Below are 18,743 nucleotides of genomic sequence, written 5' to 3'. Positions count from 1 at the left end.
AAACCCCCATTACACTGTGTTTTACATATAACAGATGTTTGGTAGACGTTACTTTGAAGTCATCATTCACTCTTTATGGACATTTGTGAAAAAGAACAGAAATAACAAGTTCTACATCATACGCTTGGCAAATGTTTATGTGGCTAAAAAGGTATGACTGGGAGACTAGTTCACAGTGTCTTAAAACCTTCCTTTCCCTTCTGGTTTTCTAGCATGCACTCTCTCCCCCAAGAAGTTGACTACACATTCCTCTTCCAAAAGGTGGAAGGTATTATTGAATAAGAGCTTCGTGTCAATACACGATTACATGTAAAAAAGTTTTACATTCATCTAAAAAAATTGTAAGTTCCAGATTCAGAACTCTCCTTCCCCTCCTCTCCCTCTCTTAGACAGTAAGCAATTTGATATATAGGTTATATATGTATAATCATGCAAAACATTTCCATATTAGTCATGTTGTGAAAGAAAACACACACACACAAAATAAAATGAAGAACAGTCTGCTTCCATCTGCATTCAGACTCCATCACTTCTGTCTCTGGAAGTGGAGACCCCTTCAGAATTGTTTGGGATCTTTGGATTACTGAGAAAAGGCAGGTCATTCATTCATAGTTTTTCAGGATTGCTGATACTGTGTCCAGTGTTCTCCTGGTTCTGCTCACTTCTCTCTGCATCAATTCGTGGAAGTCTTTGCAGGTTTTTTTTAGTTCTTCCTATTCATTTCTCATAGCACAATAGTACTCTATCACAATCAACTTGTCCAGCCATTTCCCAATTGACAGATAAACTCCCATGAGGAAAATTCTTGAGCAATTTTCCCCTCCACTTCCAGAGCTAGAATCAGGCTCTACTTCTCCTGGTCCCTTCATCCTTCCTCTCCTTGTGATTCAGGGAAATGAGCTGGGGTGAGCCCTGAGGCGTACAGCCAGTCTCCAGGACTAAATTGTAAGGAGGTCTTTACAGAAGGGCTTGGCATCCTTCATCAGCTGGTACTTGGGGCAAACACCAAGAGCACTGTGATCCTCAGCCAAGGTGGCTTTCCCAAACAAGACGACAAGGTATTTGTGCAAGGAAACCTGGCTTTTCAGATCACTACAGAAAAGGTTAAATGCCAGAGTAAAGAGGTCTTGGGAACTCTCTCTATGCCCACCTGCATTGGGGTTACAGAAGCTCTCACATGTGCACACCTGGCTAGAGAAGAAGAATACAATTTTGTCTGCCACCTTCTTCTGGGTAGTGAGCCACAGGACGAGGCCCAGTTCTGCTATTTTCCTCTTCTGCCACTGGTCAAGGATGATGTCGCTTCTGCAGTGATCCTGCAGGTACTCGGCAAAATCACAGACAGAGTGATAGAAGCAGACATGGGGATGGTATATGATAAGCACCTTGATGGGTGGAAGGAGCACTGGGGTGTGAAAGAGAATCTTCTTGACTCTTTCTGTGAACAGATGACAATATTCTCATTAGCCGGGAGAGATGGAGAAAAGAAGGGTACTAGGAAGGTGGTTTCACTCTGTGCCTGCCTCACTAGGTTAGATTAAGCTGCCACCCTAGCCCAGGCCTTCCGCCATGCCTCCTCCCCCTCCAGTGGTACCAGGAGCTCAGCTTTGTTCTTCATAAACTAACCTGCTATAAATGTAAACCCTGAAAAAACTTTGAGAAGTCAACACATAACCTACCAGAAGGAGAGGCCCATCTTTACAGATAAGATACAAACAACATTTTTATAGCTATGACCATCCAAATACTCATCACCTCGACTTTCTATGGAATGCAAAGCTCTCAGAGTAGAGAACTGACCAGAAGTCGAAACACATCACTGTTGTCCCATCTGCTAAGAGAAGAGCACTGAAGATGTTTTCAAAGAACCTCCAGAAGGAAGAGGAGCTTCTGTCTCAACTTTTATTCACTTGCCAGAAGCTGTTGTTTTCTCTGCCTTTGTAAAAGTTGGCCACATACTAACCATGAAAGAATGATGGTTGGATTCCTGACCTGCCCTAGGACCATCTCTATCTGAACTCCGTCAAATCCCAGATGAAGAGAATGATGACAACTAACATAATTATTGACATAAGAACTGCTCCTGGGATCAGATGGGAGAGAACTGTAAGCTGAAATCTCCAAAAACTTTTGTTTTTAGTCAACAAGAGAGGATCTAGGTGGGAGCCAGTTATAAAGAAATGTGTTTTCTTCCTGCTATATCTATACACATAGCAAAGTTTCAGTGTCTAAAATTGATAAAATTCTGGCTCAAGTTGGATCAGCTTAAATAGCAGCAAATTTTAACTTAATTTATGGAAGAATTCAATCCAAGCTAAGGTTGTTCTGGTTGATGGCTTTCTGATCTTACATACTTCCCTTTTCAAAGTCTTTGAATATGAAGAGTGCATGGATAAGGGCTAATACTGGGTTTGGAGTCAAAGATACTGATTTTAAATACTGAGTCACCTGGCATCAGTCACTCCACATCTCTGGGCCTTCATGTCCTCCCCCCAAAAAGGAGGATTTTGGAGCAAAGAGCCCCAGACCTCATAGGATGGGCCCAGCTACCAATAAATCTCAAGGATTCATGTTCATCCCATCAGGGGCCAGGAGGTGGCGGCATCTCTTCACCTGCTTCCACTGGAGTAGCCCATTATTAGGATATGTCCAGGGGCTCCATTTAATGAGATTCTACCATCTGTGTTACAGAAATATGCAGTAGGAAGGACCTGTCTGTCCGTGCTTTGCTACTGAAGGCCTCTAAACCTCTGGGACACTTTCACGCTATGAAGAGGACTTAGAAGACTTATAAAGAGTGTTTATGTATATTTATACATCCGTTCCCTACTCCTGGGAGCTATGAGGAATTAGAAGGGCTGAACAAACACCCATGCATGTCAATTCATCAATCCATCCAAGCCGCATCAGCTATGTGAGGGCTTGGAACTATACAAGCACTGCCCTTCCGAATTCACAGAGCTTGAAGCTGAGAACGTTAGCTCTTGAAGAGAATGAACATGGAAACAATTTCCTCCCCAGGCCATGAAGCTTCTCTTGTAGGCATCTAATTATCGGGACAGTCATGAGCAACAACATCATCGTGAAGTGCTCTTCACAAGCTTCCCCACTTACCGTTCACTTCAGTGGTTGGCTGTTTTGGAAATGATCTTGAGAGTTACTTATAAAGTCATACAAATACAAAATAAGGAAATCAAACATCAGACAGGGGCTGGCTGCCTGCCTGGTGGGGGCAGAGTTTGTTTCCAGCATCAATAAGTACCTTTGGCAAATGAAGGTTGTTCCACTTGGGAAATATGGCTCATTTGTCGGTGGGAGATAACTACGTCTGTGACTTGGGCCAGTGAATGAGAGTCACTGGACCTACAGGCCCGTCCTAGAACACAGTCAGCGCTGAGAAGGTCAGCCTTCTGCAGGAACGCTTTCCTTTTGGACTTCCAGCCGAGACACCCGAATGGCCCTGCTCCTTCCCTTTCCCCTGCATGGGCTACATTCCTTTTCATATAAGAGAGTGCTGAACAATGATTTATCACCCTTCTTGTTTTAAAAAGGCGTTCATCGTCCTGAACACCTGAGTTCTATGCTGATCCGTCAAACCCATTTCATACAGATTGAGAGACAGACGAGTGAAAGGACCTGTCCATGGTGATAGAACTGTTGCGTGGCAGGGCTGGGACTCAAGCTGTAGTCTCCTGACCCCACAGGCCAAGCCAGTCCCATCACATTTCAGCTGCTGTTCACAGGTCACAAAGAATAGGCATATTTTAAGACCTATCTGAAGCTCAGTTACAGCAACAGCATCAGCAGGTGTGCACACGCATGGGCTGGGGCTCTTACCATGCCTCCACAGAAGATAGAGTCCAATAGCTAGCATCCACAGGGCCATGCCCAGAGTGGGTAGGATGATGAACAGCTGATATTTCCATGGTTGGCTTTTCTCTAGCAAGGAAAAAACAGAACCACAACCACATTTAAATATGGTTTCTCTCTGATGGTGCCTTCTCTCATTCCCCACTGCAAGCTCAAGATGGAGTCTCTCCATGGCCAGAAGAAAGTCTAGGGAACTTTTTGAGCAACAATATCATTCTCAGATCTGAATGGTGCTGGTAGGAGCTCATCAGACCCAGGAAAAACAGGCAGAACAAGATGAAGCTCCCCTCCCATCTCCCTCCATCCCTTCCTGTCGGGATGCATCTCATCCTATGTTGGCTCACCCCATGTTGGTTGTTCTTTCCCTGTGATTCCATAGGGAGATTCCTCCTCTAACTAGATATTCTCTAAGGTTGGAGGTTCTGTCTTAGGGCCTTGGAAAGCCTGTAGAGCTGACCTAGCCACTCTTTTTGTATAGGACACTCCCCTCTGGTATGGTGAAGGAACCGTGACTTAGAGTTTTTAAAAAAAGATACTTACTTGGTCCTACTGGTCTGATTATTTCTGGACAGCTGAATATAGTTGCACTACGCCGTAGGCATGCATTATTGCATGTAGAGAAATAAGGAATTATCTGAGGAAAAATAAGATTGACATATTTGTGTCCAGGTCCTTGTGCCATGTTCTGCCCTTAGCCACACACCCTCCAGTGGCCCCTCCCCTGATTCTGGTCCATGGTGCTATAACCAAGCTCTACCAAGAGTTAGAAAATGTTCACACCAGAAGAGATCATAGAGGGCTCTTTTTACAAGAAAGGAAACCAAGGTCCTGAGAGAGATCATCTAACCTCATTCAGGAAATAAACCAACCTTTGAATTCTCAAATGCAATACCATTCCCTTTCTGGACCTTCCTCTTTTCTGAAAATGAGGAGTTTGGAAGTTCCTCCCAGCTCTAATATACAAGGTTTGCTATCCTGCCTGAGTCCCCCACAGTCTCAATATCTAAAAATATATGCCAGTTGAACCTCTTAAACATTTATTAGAGGCCTGCTACGTGCCAGATATTGTTCTAGGAGTTGTGTATCCCAAGACAGATATGAAGTAGCACCTGCCCTAAAGGAGCTTACATTCTCCCAGCATACCTACACCATTATTCCTGTGCTCCTCAGAACAATGTATGAATGAAAGAATGAAATAAAATGGCATCTTTTCATCCTTCTGCCACCCCCCAAGCATTAAGAAAATTCTTCATCTACCAGGAATACTGGTACCTAAAACTTCATGGCTTACTGGTCTACCAACCCCTAAACTCTCAAATTTTAATTTTTGAATTTTATAAATGATCTATTAGTAAAATAAATATCTTCTCAGATCAATCCTGGCAGAGGGCTCTTGACTTCAGACAGTAGTTTGTAAGGTGTTTTGAGGACTCTGGTGAGCTGGTCTTGGTTACAACACACCTGCCCAAGTGCCCTTGGAGATGCAAGGAATGAGACTTAACAAGGACTTAGACAGTTCAAGAATTCCTAGCTTAGTGTTACCAGATAACCAGTTGTCTCCATGGGAAAATTGTTTAGACTCTGTAGGCCTCAGTTTCCTTATCCATACAATGAAAACAACAATTTACTCTGTCCTGACAGTGACCCAGAAACTAAAATGAACTGACCAACCCCACCCACCAAAGCATTGCCATATTATGTTCTTTTGAGCATCATAACGATGCAGAGGATCAAGGTCCCTTATAGAGTGAATGATGGAAGTAGGACTCCAACCTAAGCCTTGTATCTCTCATGTCCATTTCCTTCTGCCTCACAGGGTAATAACTGTGAGGGTCTAGCAGGCATTGTCGGGGAAGAATTCTGAAAAATAAAATCAAATAGTCCCCGCTCTCCTGGAGGTCACATATGGAAGGGATTCTACTGCAAGGCTAATAGAAAGGGCCCATAGTTTTGAGGGTGCTGTGGCCAAATGAGATAAGGCCTCTCCTTTAATGGTTCTGCCATGATGTCTCTCCTAAGTTTACTTTTGAGAGTCTCTATCCCTCTATAACTCCACAGAGATGCTTAAAATCAAAATGGCTTCATCTATCCATGCTGCCTCAGGTCTTTGATTAATTAAAGGATGGGTAGAGCATCTTAATAAAGGAACCAGGTGTCAAAGTCCATTGTTTCTACCCCCCCACCCACCCCCCAGCTATCCTAGGAGAATGGGGGCTCACTCCCTTTAAGAACAAGGGGTTGTATGAGCCATCAAGGTATAAACTTACTTTCAGAAAAAGCTAAGTTTATTATTAATGATTATCATCTCCATTATGCAGATAAGGAAGTTAAGGGGCCTCTTCCAAGACACAGAATTAGGTAGTCTAACACTTAGGGATTCTTGAACTGCCTAAGGTCCTCACAGTGAATGGGCAGATTGTGCTAGGACATGGAGCTAGACTCCAGTGTATCACACGCTCCAGCCTCTCATATTCACAAAGCCAGCAACTTTGTTGACTCCACCAGGCAGCTAGAACAACCCTTCTTGCCAAAGAAGTGGACCACAGCCTGGGCCATCAGACAGGGGGGACCAACCAAACAGTTTGACTAAAGTGCTTCACACTGGGACACAAAGGTGAGCTGGGCAAGGAAGGTAGCAGGGGGTGAGTGCTATCTGTAGATGAATTTACTGGAAGGGTTAGTTACCTGCACTGTGTCCCCATTACCTTTCTCCACCGGCACTGGGATGACCACAGAAACCTGGCTCTGGTTTAACTAAAGGAAAGAACAACCACAGTTACTGAGGATAAGGAGGAAGAAAGTTCAGTGATCCAGCTCTGCTGCTAACACCCCATCCACACCTCATGGAACACAGCCCCCAGGCCACGGATGCCCAGTATACTGCTGACTCAAGGACTATCAGTGGATCCCAGTAACCATTCAGTCCATCGTATATGAGTCCTTCAGAGCAGGCAGCCAACCTGCCTGCTGTGTGCCTGGCATTGTGCTAAGCTCTGAAAATGGAGAACACTTGTCACTTCCAGACAGACTTTTTATGATGTCATTCCAAGTGCTTTTCCATCTCGCTAAAATGGCCTTTGGGCTTTCTGGGGTAGCAAAACCACCAGGAACAAAGCAGGTGGCCAGGGATCAGATCTGACTGGAAGACTATCGGGCCTCAAGGACAAACAAAGGAATACAGAAAAATGCAAAAGACTTTGTTCTATAAATTGCAACAGGAAGAGAACAGACCCAAGGGGGAAAAAATAACATGATGGAAAGGAAAGAATGAGCTCAACCCAATTTTAATGATTAATCTTGGTCCTAGAGAATTGATAATGAAATATTTCTCTCCCCTGCATCAAAAGGATTAGGAAGTCCGAAAGTTTTCTGTGCTGAAGAATGCAGTCAGTAGGTTTTGCACAATTATTTAACTTTGTTCTAAGGAAGGGGGTACTCAGGAAAACGATCATGGTTTAAGAGAAAAAAAAGCCTTCAAGAAAGCGTTACCAATAAATTAAGAATCCAAGATATTCAGTCTTGGACCCTGACCAGCTCATACTTGAGACTCTGCCTTCTCCCTTTCCTGGGATAAGAAAGGAGAAGATGCTACAAAGGGAAAAGAGCTGAGCCCAGAGAGAAGCGAAGACATTACCTCCATTATTTCTGGGTTGTTCAGTATTTCTCCCTCCTTGAACACCAAAACATTGTAGTTGAGCCCAAAGCTGCTGGTGCTAAAATTCACCTTTACAATGTTCTCCTCCTGACACGCAGTGATGTTGGGGGTCCATAGACTCCCTGTGGGTTATCCAAGATGGGAAAGGGTGAGGTTACCCACTCTGCCCTCGTGAAACTCCCAGATACCATCTCTTCTTCCCTCCACAGAAGTAAATACCTCAGACTCAAAGGCTCTGAGCCCTAGACACAGGGGATGTTCTAACTGCCTCGTAAGGAAGCCAGGAACGCTGGAAGAGGTTTTGGCTCCCCTAAGACCCACCTCCTCCACTATCCTGCCATGCAACTGTGAGTAGGTTACTTGCCTGTTTTCTCATGAGTAAAAAATGGGTTTTATGGGAGAATCTCTGTTAAAGGTACCTTCCATCTGGAAGCTTCTATGATCAAAGGTACCAACAGCCATTCTTCCCTTCAGTGGCTTTCACCCTGGGGGAAACATCAGCTCATAGATGGAGACTTGGAAAGAAGGGCCTTCCAGAGGCCTTATTTTACAGTGAAGGAATCTGAGGTCCATAGAAGGAAAGAGGCTTGCCTTTAACTGTTTGAGGCCGGAAGGATATTCATGGACTAACTAGAGTTTGCCCCTTCATTTTATAGATAGGGAAAGTGAGGCAGAGGTGAAGTGACCTAACCAAGGTTCCACAGCTAGTAAGTATCTGAAACGTAAAGGAGACTTAATGGCCTTCTAGTCAACCCCCTCATTTTCTGATGGGGAAATCGAGGCAGGCAGAGGTCACATGGCTTGCTTAGGGTCTCACAGCTAGTAAAGACCTGAGGCCAGATTAGAACTCAGGTCTCCAGTGTGCCGCCTTCTCCAGAAGCCCTGTACAGACTCACCATCTTCTCGACACCTTCTGGTATATTTCATCACTGGGTCTTGGCAGCCTAGAAGGTAAAATAAAACATTTTTACGTTTTTCACCGAAGGCTCCTCTCTCCCTTGTCCTCCCTGTCCCCACCTCAATATACGTGTGATTTATGATCCTCCATAATGAAACAGTCCTGCGCATAAAGCCAAAGCTGGGCCATCAAATTTGAATGCATTAGTTCAATTTTAATACCAAACCAAGGGTGCAGGCTAATGTCCTGCACTGAGTGATGGTCCTAGTGCTATGCAAACTAGAAGCCTGTAATATCAATAGCACCCAAAGTCCCCAGGAGGAGGGTGGGAGCCGGCCATGAAGCTGGGCCATCCGTCATTTCCAGATGAGCTTTTCTGTGGTTCCAGGAATACTGGAAGCTGGCTGTCATCCTCTAAGCTCTAAGTCCATCCTGCCCTCGATCCTCTCTTGAATGTAAAGCCATGGAAACCTTCCACCACTTTGGCTCCCAACCACTCGGTACTCTTCTCGGGCATCGCTGGCTCTTGGGTGTTCTTAGGTAGGAGGTCGGGGCTCTGGGACCCAGGAGATCAGCAGGGAAAGGAGGGAGAATGGCATGTCTTTCTGGATCAGGCCCCATTCATGGGAGCCCAGAGGTCTCAGCATAGCTCCAGGCTACATTTCTGAAGGTTGTAGGGCCACTTGAGGACAGGAGCCGCCTCATTCTTTTTCTTTTTGCCCACCGTCACATACTGGGCACGTAGTAAATCCTGAAGAAATGCTTGCTGGCAGGAATACCCAAGATTCCACAATTCCATTTAGGAAACATTTATTGGGCATCTCTTCTGGATGCAGCCCCATGCTGGGTGTCAGGGCAGACACTAACCTTAGCCTGCCCTTGTGGAGCTTGTAAAGGGACTCAAACAGCCAAAACACACAATATTCCCCCATAAGTACCAACAGTGTGCCAGGCACTGCTACGTGCTGGGGAATAAAGGAAAAATAGAAACCAGCCCCTGCCATCAGGAAGCTGACTGTCTGCCATCCAATAGAAGGATACAAAGAAACTCCCAAAGGAGCTGGCATTTAGGCCAGGCTTTCACGGGCAGACTGCAGAGAAGAAAAGAAGAGAAGGCGTTCCAGGAATATGGCACTGCATGAGCAAAGGCACGGTATGCCTGGGGGACTGTGAGTGGTCAAGTTCTGCTGGAGAATGGGGCACGAACCATGGAAGAGTATGAGGCGAGACCAGAAAGAGGAGCTGGACAAGCACAGGGGACAGCTAGCGTGGTGCTGCAAGCATTGGCGTCATTAATATCAAGAAGACCTGGGTTCAAGTCCTGCCTCAGACACGTGTTCCTGGGCAAGCCACTTAACATCAGGTAACCTGTCTATAAAACGGGTAGAACAGCACCGACCTCCCTGGATTTTGTGAGGCTTAACGGAGATCCTCATCACAGAGCACTGGCACAGAGTGCCACATGATGCTAGTTATCGTCGTCATCATCAGTTCTAAGACAGCAGAGCAGCTTTAGCTGAACAACTGCCAGGCCAGGCCTGTGCGGAAGGCGGCTGAGTGCCAGCAGCGCCTGGGAGGACTGGAGGGAGAGGAAGTCGGGTCGGAAAGAGCGGTGCAGCGGCCGCCGGAGTAGCCCAGACGGGCGACGCTGCAGAGCGAGGCTGTGGGACTAGAGAAGGAAGAGCTGGAAGGGAGCCGGCAAGGCCGAAGGAGAACGAGCTCAGCGAGGTGTCGGCGGGGTGTCCTGGAGGCCAACCGAGGCCAGGAAGTCAGGCCTGAAGATACACATTTAGGGATCTTTCAGTCAATCAACTCTCAGCATACCGGGGGAGAACTGAACTCTGTCATGGCTGTGAATGGGATTCCCGTGGGAGAGAGAGGAGCAGATCAAGAGCAGAAGCTGGGGGGGCCCCCAACCCCCCTTCAGGAATGGAGAACAGGATGAGGAACTGATGAAGAAATAAGAGGCATCCAACCTCCAAGCCAAGGAAGGAAAGACTCTTCAGGGCTCTCCTCCATTTCACATGCTGTAGAGAGCTCAGGGAGGCCTCTGGATTGATTACATGACTAAGGGAACTGGTGGTTTGGGAGAGCGCAGTCTCCATTAGAATGCAATCTCCTTGGGGCAGCTAGGTGGCTCAGTGATTGAGACTTGGGATAGAGACAAGAGGTCCTGGGTTCAAATCTAGCCTCAGACACTTCTGAGCTGCGTGACCCCAGGCAAGTCACTTGACCCCAGTTGGCTAGTCCTCTCCACTGTTATGCCTTGAAACCAGTGCTTAGTAGTGATTCCAGGACAGAAGGTAAGGGTTAAAAAAAAGAACATAATCTCCTTGAGGGCAAGAAGATTCTTCTTCATCTTTGTCTTTGTATCCCCAGTGCAGTGCCTGCAACCATGATAAATGCTTATGAAATTTGGTAGTGGGGCAGAAGCCCGACTATGCGAGAATGAGCCAGGAGCAGGGGAAGATTTCTGCAGATGAGAAACTTGGATCTGTTTGTTAGCAGAGGGAAAGAGATGCCAGCTTGAGAAGGATCCTGAGAAACATAGGAGGGGATGAAATGCAAGGAGTCGTCTTAAGAGCGGGAAAGAGGGAGCACTTCTAACCCTGAGACAGGAGGAAGGAGCAGAGAATGGGGCGGGCGGGGGTGCAGAGAGATTAAGAATTTTGAGCAGGGGGCTGCTGGGTAGCTCAGTGGATGGAGAGTCAGGCCTAGAGATGGGAGATCCTGGGTTCAAATCTGGCCTCAGACACTTCCCAGCTGTGTGACCCTGGGCAAGTCACTTGACCCCCATGGCCCATCCTGACCACTCTTCCACCAAGGAGCCAGTACACAGAAGTTAAGAGTTTAAAAAAAAAAAGAATTTTGAGCAGCTCTCCTTGAAGGTGAATTGAACAACTAAGCAGGTGGGCCTCAAAGATAAAATATGAGAAGATACCTCCTCCTCGACTCCTTTGTATGTACGTGTGTGGGGAGTGTCCATGGCTGTGGAACACTAGTTATTGTCAGGGTGGTTTTAGAAGGTTATTTTTAAACTATATTGATTGGTTTTCCTGACTTTTTTCTCAAAAAAAAAAAAAAAAGTCTGTTATATGAGATATTTGGGGAGGGGGAGGGAGAGTTAAAGGAGAACATTTAGGAGAGGCAAAACCAAAGGAGACCAATGAGAACTTATTTTTAAAACTCCACTGGTGACTCCTGAAGCACAAGTATTCCTAAAGAACAATCAGACCACGTCCTCACATTGTTTCTCTCCTTAAACTGTAAGTTTCTCAAGGGCAGGAGCCATATTTCGCCTTTTTATTTCCCTTTCCTTAGCACAGTGCCCGGCACAAAATAAATGCTTGACTGCCTGAATCCAGACAGATGATTGCCTAGAAAATCCCAGGCTTGAGGCAAGTACAATGAAAGCTATCCCAGACAGGGGCCCGAGGAAAAGACGCAAGTGAAAACATCTCAGGGAGGCCCTTACCTGGTGAGATGAATTCCACAGAAATGGCAGTAGAATCCTCATTCATATTTGCAGGGGGGAGATTATGTGCTCTGATGAAATAAACGGTGTCAGACTGTATAGGGAATCCAACATAATGAAACTCCCACTAAAAGACAAAATGATTCATCACTGGCCACTGTAGCCCTCTGATACGCACAAATTCAAGTCTTTGGGACACTGATGTTCAATTTCTGGTCTATGGCTCAAAGTCATCAGCTCACATGCCAAATTTTCATCTATCCAGGCAAGAGACATAACAAAATGGATAGCCTGAATTGCCATGAGCCAAAGGGAGAAACAAGGGGAAATGGGGGATGGAAAGGCTGTTAAAAAAAATCAGTAAATCAATCAGTTGAGTACCAATGAAGCATGGTGTGAGAGCACTGGAGAAGCAGCATGGAGCAGATCATGTGTGGAAGAGAGTCCTTTTCCACATAGGATCTAACCCCATTCAAGAGAGAACTGTGAAGCTCAAGGACTATAGAGTACCCTAGGTAGGGTGAACTGGAAGGAATACTCATGGGATCAAGTCATTTCTGTAGGGTTTTTTTTTTTTTTCTTAAATCTTTACTTTCTTAGTAACAGTCTTAGTAACAGTTCTAGAACAGAAGAGCAAAGGACTAGACGAATGAGGTTTAGAGACTTGCCCAGGAAGTGTCTGGGGTCACATTCGAACCCAGTTCCTCTAGTCTCCAGTTCTGGCTCTCTTTTCACTATGCCATCTAATTGCCCCTCTGCCCCTTTTACTGTGTAAATAAAACCTGGTCTAAGTTTGAAGCCTTGTGAGTCAATGTGCTTGTAAAGGGAATGGGGTGCCACCAGTGGGGAAATGATAGCTACCACTTACTGGGTTCTACCTGAGGCTAGGGCACCGAGCCAGATAGGTGACAAAGAGCCCAAGTGACAGCCAGGCTCTCCATATTAGGAGGCTGCCAGTTAGCAGCTGTTACCTCTAAAAGTGACCAAATTACTGGACCTACTTTACTCGGTATAAGAATACTCCCTCTCTCGGGTTTTTTCTTACTTTGCCTCCGCTGGGTGGGGTTTGATTGTAAAATGCTTCTGTGTAATTGCATCTCACACAGCTGTGGGACAAGAATTGGCCTTTTCCATCCACACAGATTTTGGTGGCCTTTAACATCTGGATACTTCCTGGAATCGAGAGAGCAAGAAAAGAACATCAGGGAGTAACTGATCAACGGACAGTCCACCAACCAACATTTATAAAGTGCTTACTGTATGCCAGGCACCAAGCTAAGGGCCAAAGCAGCCCCTGCTTCTCTTAAGGAGCAGCCTCTCTTAAGAGGGGAATCCAGCTTTATGAATTGGAACCTGGGAGATGCAGAGTGGAAGGAAGGGGGCCTCAGAGGAACTGAGCCTGAAAACGAACGGATGTGTGCAAAGGCAAGACGTCCCTCCATCTCAGTGGGCAGTTTGGTGTGAGCCTCTCAGAAGGCAGTGGGCTCCATCCAGGTTCCGGTGACAGCGTGGCAGCGCCCAGGACCAGGATGGATCCGCAAGATGGGGGCCTCAGTGCTGCCGCATGGGCGTCCTGGCCGTTGCTCACAAAAGATCCTGACCCCATTTTAGGGGGTTTGGCATTGGTTTTACTAGCTTTGGCAAATCCCAGTTGCCCCAACATCTTGGAGACTTGGATGAAGCACAGACACACACTGATGGCCTGGCTTCCGATGTCCACCTAGAACCCACTCACCGTCTTGCTTGAGTGTCCAGCTTACGTTCAGGTGGACTGTGTCCGAATTGGCGGAGGGGCTGGCAACGGAATCCACGTGGAGTGTCTGCAAGCCTCCCGGAGTCAGGCTGTTTCTGACCATCCACTCTTTAGATGGACCTTGGAGTAACAGCACGAAGAGCACGTGTGTCTACGTCTAGTTCCCCAAGGCCCAGCAAGGTGCATTAGGTCGGACAGGTATCACTGGAGGCAACCAGGTGCTGGGTGGATAGGACTAGGAGGCACCAAGACCCCAGTTCTAATCCTGCCTCAGATATCTACTAGCTGGGTGACACCTGTCAATCGCATAACCTCTGCCTCAGTTTCTTCATCTGTAAAATAAGGGAGTTGGACCTGATGTCGTCTATAGCCCTTTCAAATTCCAAATCTGTATTTATCCCCATTTTATAGATCAGAAAAGCCTCCTGATTTAAGTGATTTGGTTACAATCACAGAGATAGGAAGCTTTGGAGATGGAGATGGCCACCCACCAAGTACTATTTACTCCCTTTGTAGCATTAGCCAAGTGACTCGATAGCTTTAGGCCTCAGTTTCCCCTTTCTAGCTCTCAATCCCATCCTATACCCTGTCTACAATCCACATGTCCAAGTGCCCTCCACATAGGAAGCGTCCCATAAATGATCTTTCTTCCCTCCCTTACTACCATGTCATTGTTTTGAATTTATTGTCTCTATTTCTCTGTGGTGCATCCAGGCATGAACATCTAGGTGGGACGTTGAGAGAGGCGGGCTGGGAGTCCGGAAGACCTGAGCTCAAATCCAGCCTCAGAGAAGCCAGCTGTGTGACCTTGGGCAAGCGACTGCCTCTCCAGCTGCCTCGGTTGCCTTGTCTGTAAAGTGGGGATAATAATAGCGCCTGCCTCCCTGAATGGTTGTAAGGAAGGAATGATGGTTTACAGTACTCTGAATGTCATTAGGCAGCTTTGGGATTCAACAGAAGTGAATCAACAATGAACAGGAGGCCTCGCCAGGGGCCCTTGGGGGAACTCCTAGCTCAGCCCTCAGTCAATACAAAGCAAAGCAGCCACCCACCTCTCCCTGGCGACGGCCGGCCCATAAATGGTGGCCTGTGAATTTTACAGAATAAACAGTGACGAATGTGAGGAAGCCAAAGCAACAGGGAAAAGCCACTGGGGAGGCCCCAGAACATTAGAAAAGCTGCAGCCGTGATAAAATCAGAGGAAAAGAGCAACACGGAGGGACCGGATGCAAATAAGCGTCTGGGAGCTGATTGGGGGCTGGTTTCCATGCACGCTTCTGGAGGCAAACTGGGGGAGAGTTTGGACTTTTCCCCTCTTCCTTCTAGGCTTATTTGGCTTCTCTAAGGGACTGGTTGTTTTGAGGCTGAAAGCAGCCTCCTAATTGGCTCCTAAATGGATCCTCCCGTTCTGGAATTTCTCTGCTCCTTCACGGCCGAGACCTCTTTGGTTCCTCTCAGCGGGCCGTGACTGGGATTTTCTGTGGACGGAGACTTTGAAAAATCACTTACCCGTCTCAGAAAAGCACTTCACAGACTGCAAGAAGCAAAACAGAGAAAGAAACCAAGCATCAGTCCCCACCCAGAGAGAAATGACCCCCATCTGCTTACGGGTGGCAGCCGCCATCTTCAAAGTGTTTGTCGAATGGACTTTAGGTGTCATTGGCTAACTCCCTCAGTTTACAGAGGAGGAAGCCGGGGCACAGGGAAGTTAAGGGACTTGCCCAGGGCCACACAGCTGGCTGAGAGCCTGGGGCAGCTCTTGCTTCTTCAGGGGCCTGAACCCTCTCCACTCCTCCATCACAGTCCGACTTCCAGTCCCTACAAAGGCTTTTGCCATTTGGCCTTTTTTTTCCACACTGGACAGATGACAACTTTTAGCCACGTCAGCTGGGTACCCCTTGATGTGTTGGGCCTAATTAAAGGCAGAAGCAACGACACGTTCGGTTTCCAGACGGAGCTGGGCAAAGGAGGCCGAGGGAGAGACGGAGACTAGACCTGTGACTCCCCTGAGGGAACTTCCTGCCAAGAAACTCCCCCTGCCAGCGCAGGGTCAGCACCTGCCTGGCAACTTCCTGTCTTAGAGAGGGTCTAAGAGGGCACTGACTTGCCCACAGAACCTGGGTCTTCCTCTCTCCGTGTGGGCTAGAGCAGACAGCCCTTTCGGTCTGGAGCTGCTGCCCTTCAGGGACTAGAACCCGCCTCCCCTCACGCGCTCCTTAGATTCTGGGGAGAAAGCGACGGGGCTCTAGAGCCTGCCTGGGCCTGATGAGCTCCCCGGTCAGTGGCCTCCCGTAGCTGCCAAGGGTGCCGCCAGGGTCTGGCCGCACCTCCCTCCAAGCCAAAGAGAGGTCGGCATCCCGCGTTCTCGCTTATCCCCTTCCGGCCCTCAGGAGGCCCCCTGCGGCCCTGGCGAGACTGGCCAGGGTCAGTGGCTCCCTGGAGAATCCCCTGCCCCCTCCCTTCTGGCTCAGCCAAGAGCCCTGCAGCGGAGCAGAAGGCCGCCTGGGCTCCTGCTGGGCCTCGAAGGCCGTTCTGGCATCTCGGACGCTTCTCCCCTTCCCGTCCGTGTCTGTGCTTTACACTCGAGGGCTCCAGCCACCTCCGCCAGGGAAGCGCCGGCCACCACGTGTGCGTGTGCGTGTGCTGAATCTGGGGCGGGGCGCCCGGGCTCAAATCCTAGCCGCCTTCGGCCCTTTGGGTGGGCCTCACTTTCCTCATGGGGGGCTCTCCAACGTCCTTCCCAGGCCGCGTCCCACCACCAAGTGGCCTCCGTCTACCCTCCCTTCGAAGGATGGGGCACGGCAGCCTTTCAAGAGGAAGAAGGCTCGCGGCTCCTGAGGGGCTGGAGGGGAAGCACGTGGCCGGGGTGGGAGGCTGGAGGGCCGAGGACGGACCTCGAGGCCAGGAAGGCCCCCTCAGCCCGCCTCGGGCACTGCGAGTGCGCCCAAAGGAGGAAGTCTGCGGCGTTGGCCCAGCACCTCTTGGCCCGCAGTAGGCGCCACGTACCGCTCGCCGCCTTATGGTTGTCCTCACCTTCCCGTCGTTCTTAGAGTCAGTCTGTGTATTGGTTCGGAGGCAGGAGAGCAGTTGGGGCTGGGCAACTGGGGTGAAGTGACTTGGCCAGGGCCACCCAGCCAGGAAGGGGCCACTGAGCCGCCCAGCAGCCCCCTTTCTTGTCACCATTATTCGTGTTTTGTGCCGAAAGAAAGGCAGAAGCCCAGCCCCCGCCCTCCCCCCCTGCCGGCCGCCCACCCAGAGGGGCTGTGAGGGCAGCCAGGGCAGCCCTTGGCAATCCTGCTCCTTCCTCACACCCTCCGGCTGGCCGCCTGGGACCGGGTTTGCCTCTCAGGACCTTGTGGGCCGGCACACTGGGGGCCTTTGCTGCTGGCTCGCTGCCCCCCCTTTAGGTGCATGGGGTGGCCCCGGGCCTGAGCCTCAGAACACAGACTGCTCGAGGGGGAGGGGATAGAATGGCTGTCTGGGAGGGTTCCTGGGGGGGCGTTTTGTGGCAAGGGGGGTTCCTCTGGCATCAAGAGGGCACCTGAGCCACAGTTGAGTTGAACTCGGACCCGACCCAGAATCCTTTGTGACAAATGGGCAGCCGGACTTGAGGAGGAGCCGCCTGCCCCCCACCCCCCCCCAGGCTACTATACTCGTTACAGACCTTTTCCTGGAGTCCAGGCCAACCCCTTCGTTTCCCCAGTGGTCCCGGAGAAGGGAAATGACTTAGCCAAAGTCTCCCGGGGTACAGGAGACAACCTCTATGTCACTGCAGACCTCCCAGGGTCGCAGCAACGTAGCCTTGTCCCAAGTTAGAGCCCGACCTACAGCCGGGGAGGCCCTCAAAGTGCTGCTTCAGTGGGGAGCTGGGGAGCCCCACCAGAAGAGCCCGCCTTGGCCCACATCCTGTGGGGAGGCTGTATTTTAGAAGCAGGACCCCAGGGGCAGCGCAGGGGCAGGCCTAGAGGCAGGGGCTTCTGGCTTCAGCCCCTTGCCAGCAGGTGACCCTGGGCCAGTCACTTGACCCCCATGGCCCAGCCCTTCCCGCCCTTCTGCCCGGAGCCCATACACAGGATTGACTCTAAGGTAGAAAGACCCTCCTGCCCCAAGGCCAGACGGAGCGGCCCTGTGCCTCAGTTTCTCCTCTGTAAAAGGAGGGGGGCAGAGCCGGCGGGGACTAGAAGGGGCGTCGAGGACAGAAGGAGAGAAAGCCGGGACTCCGGGGGGAGAGCCCAGCTGAGCGCCTCACTCCGTGCCGGCTCGCTCTCCCTGGGCCGCCGGCGCCACCTCTAGTAACGCCCGCATCCTTGGGCTCCTCTCCCTCCTGGCATCGCTCCCTCGGGCTCCTTCCAGGAGCTCGGCCAACCGCGCCGGGGCACACTGAGCACGGGGGCTGTGTGCCTCCGAGGCGCGCCTTGGCCCCCCGGGTCTGACGGCCAAAGCCCGGTGGAGGCAGGCGCGCGGAGGTGGGAACCGAGGATCTGAAGGGAGGGCAGCCTGGGTGCTGGGGGCTTACCGGCTCCGAGAGGCCCGGGGGCGCCGTGCTGCCCAGCCACAGCACGGCCAAGCTCAGCAGAGAGGGCAGCCCCGGGAGCATCTCTGAGGGCGGGCGGGACTCGCGGGCTGATGTGGGCTGCCTGCGTGGCCGCCGAGCCTTTGGCTGCTCCCGCGGCCGAGCCCCGCCCTCCAGGTGGCCCTGCCCACGGGGCTGGGCCAGATGGGGCGGGGGAAGGGGAGTCGGGAGCCTCCGCAGCCCGCGCCCTGATTTCCCCCGCCCCACCCCGCGTCCAGGTACGCCCGGCCTCCCTGGGCCTCAGTTTCCGGCTTTGTAAAATGAGTGCCAGGGGCGGGGCGGGGGGTTGGACTCGACGCCCCCAGGACGCCGCCCAGGGGCTGTTCCTCTTGCTCTGCCGCGCCGACCCCCGGGGTTGGGATTCGAACCCGCGGCTCGGGCCGGGCCGTGGCCGCCCTTTGTCCTCCCTGGCCCCGGGAGGCGCGGGGGAGGGGCGCCGCCTGGCAGCCCCGGGGTGCCTCCCGCGCGGGCGCAGCCGTTAAAGTTTAGCCGACCCGGACCCGCCCCCTGCCCGCCCCC

At 50.3% G+C, this 18,743-nt stretch overlaps 1 protein-coding gene across 1 annotated transcript; it reads right to left on the bottom strand.

Moving 5' to 3' along the window:
- Positions 1 to 709: 709 nt before the first annotated feature.
- Positions 710 to 18,248, bottom strand: IL17RB (interleukin 17 receptor B). Its single transcript, XM_044682436.1, has 11 exons — positions 18,168 to 18,248; positions 15,161 to 15,185; positions 13,634 to 13,771; positions 12,944 to 13,071; positions 11,899 to 12,025; positions 8,422 to 8,469; positions 7,505 to 7,647; positions 6,556 to 6,624; positions 4,411 to 4,504; positions 3,838 to 3,939; positions 710 to 1,438 (listed from the first exon to the last, which is right to left on the bottom strand). Exons 1-11 carry the CDS (start codon positions 18,246 to 18,248, stop codon positions 939 to 941), a joined length of 1,455 nt encoding a protein of 484 aa, XP_044538371.1. The 3' UTR covers positions 710 to 938.
- Between the last annotated feature and the right edge of the window lie 495 nt (positions 18,249 to 18,743).

This window comes from Gracilinanus agilis, chromosome 1 (assembly GCF_016433145.1).
Source record: "Gracilinanus agilis isolate LMUSP501 chromosome 1, AgileGrace, whole genome shotgun sequence".
Taxonomy (NCBI): Eukaryota; Metazoa; Chordata; class Mammalia; order Didelphimorphia; family Didelphidae; genus Gracilinanus; species Gracilinanus agilis.
This window is presented reverse-complemented; position numbering and strand designations above follow the sequence as displayed.

Coding starts and splice junctions, on each gene's coding strand:
- IL17RB (XM_044682436.1), bottom strand. CDS start 18,248: ATGCTCCCGGGGCTGCCCTCTCTGCTGAGCTTGGCCGTGCTGTGGCTG. Junction 12,026..12,943: donor CCCCACCCAGCGGAGGCAAA/GTAAGAAAAAAC, acceptor TTTGTCTTTTAG/TGGGAGTTTCATTATGTTGG. Junction 4,505..6,555: donor GTAATGGGGACACAGTGCAG/GTAACTAACCCT, acceptor ATTTTTCCTCAG/ATAATTCCTTATTTCTCTAC.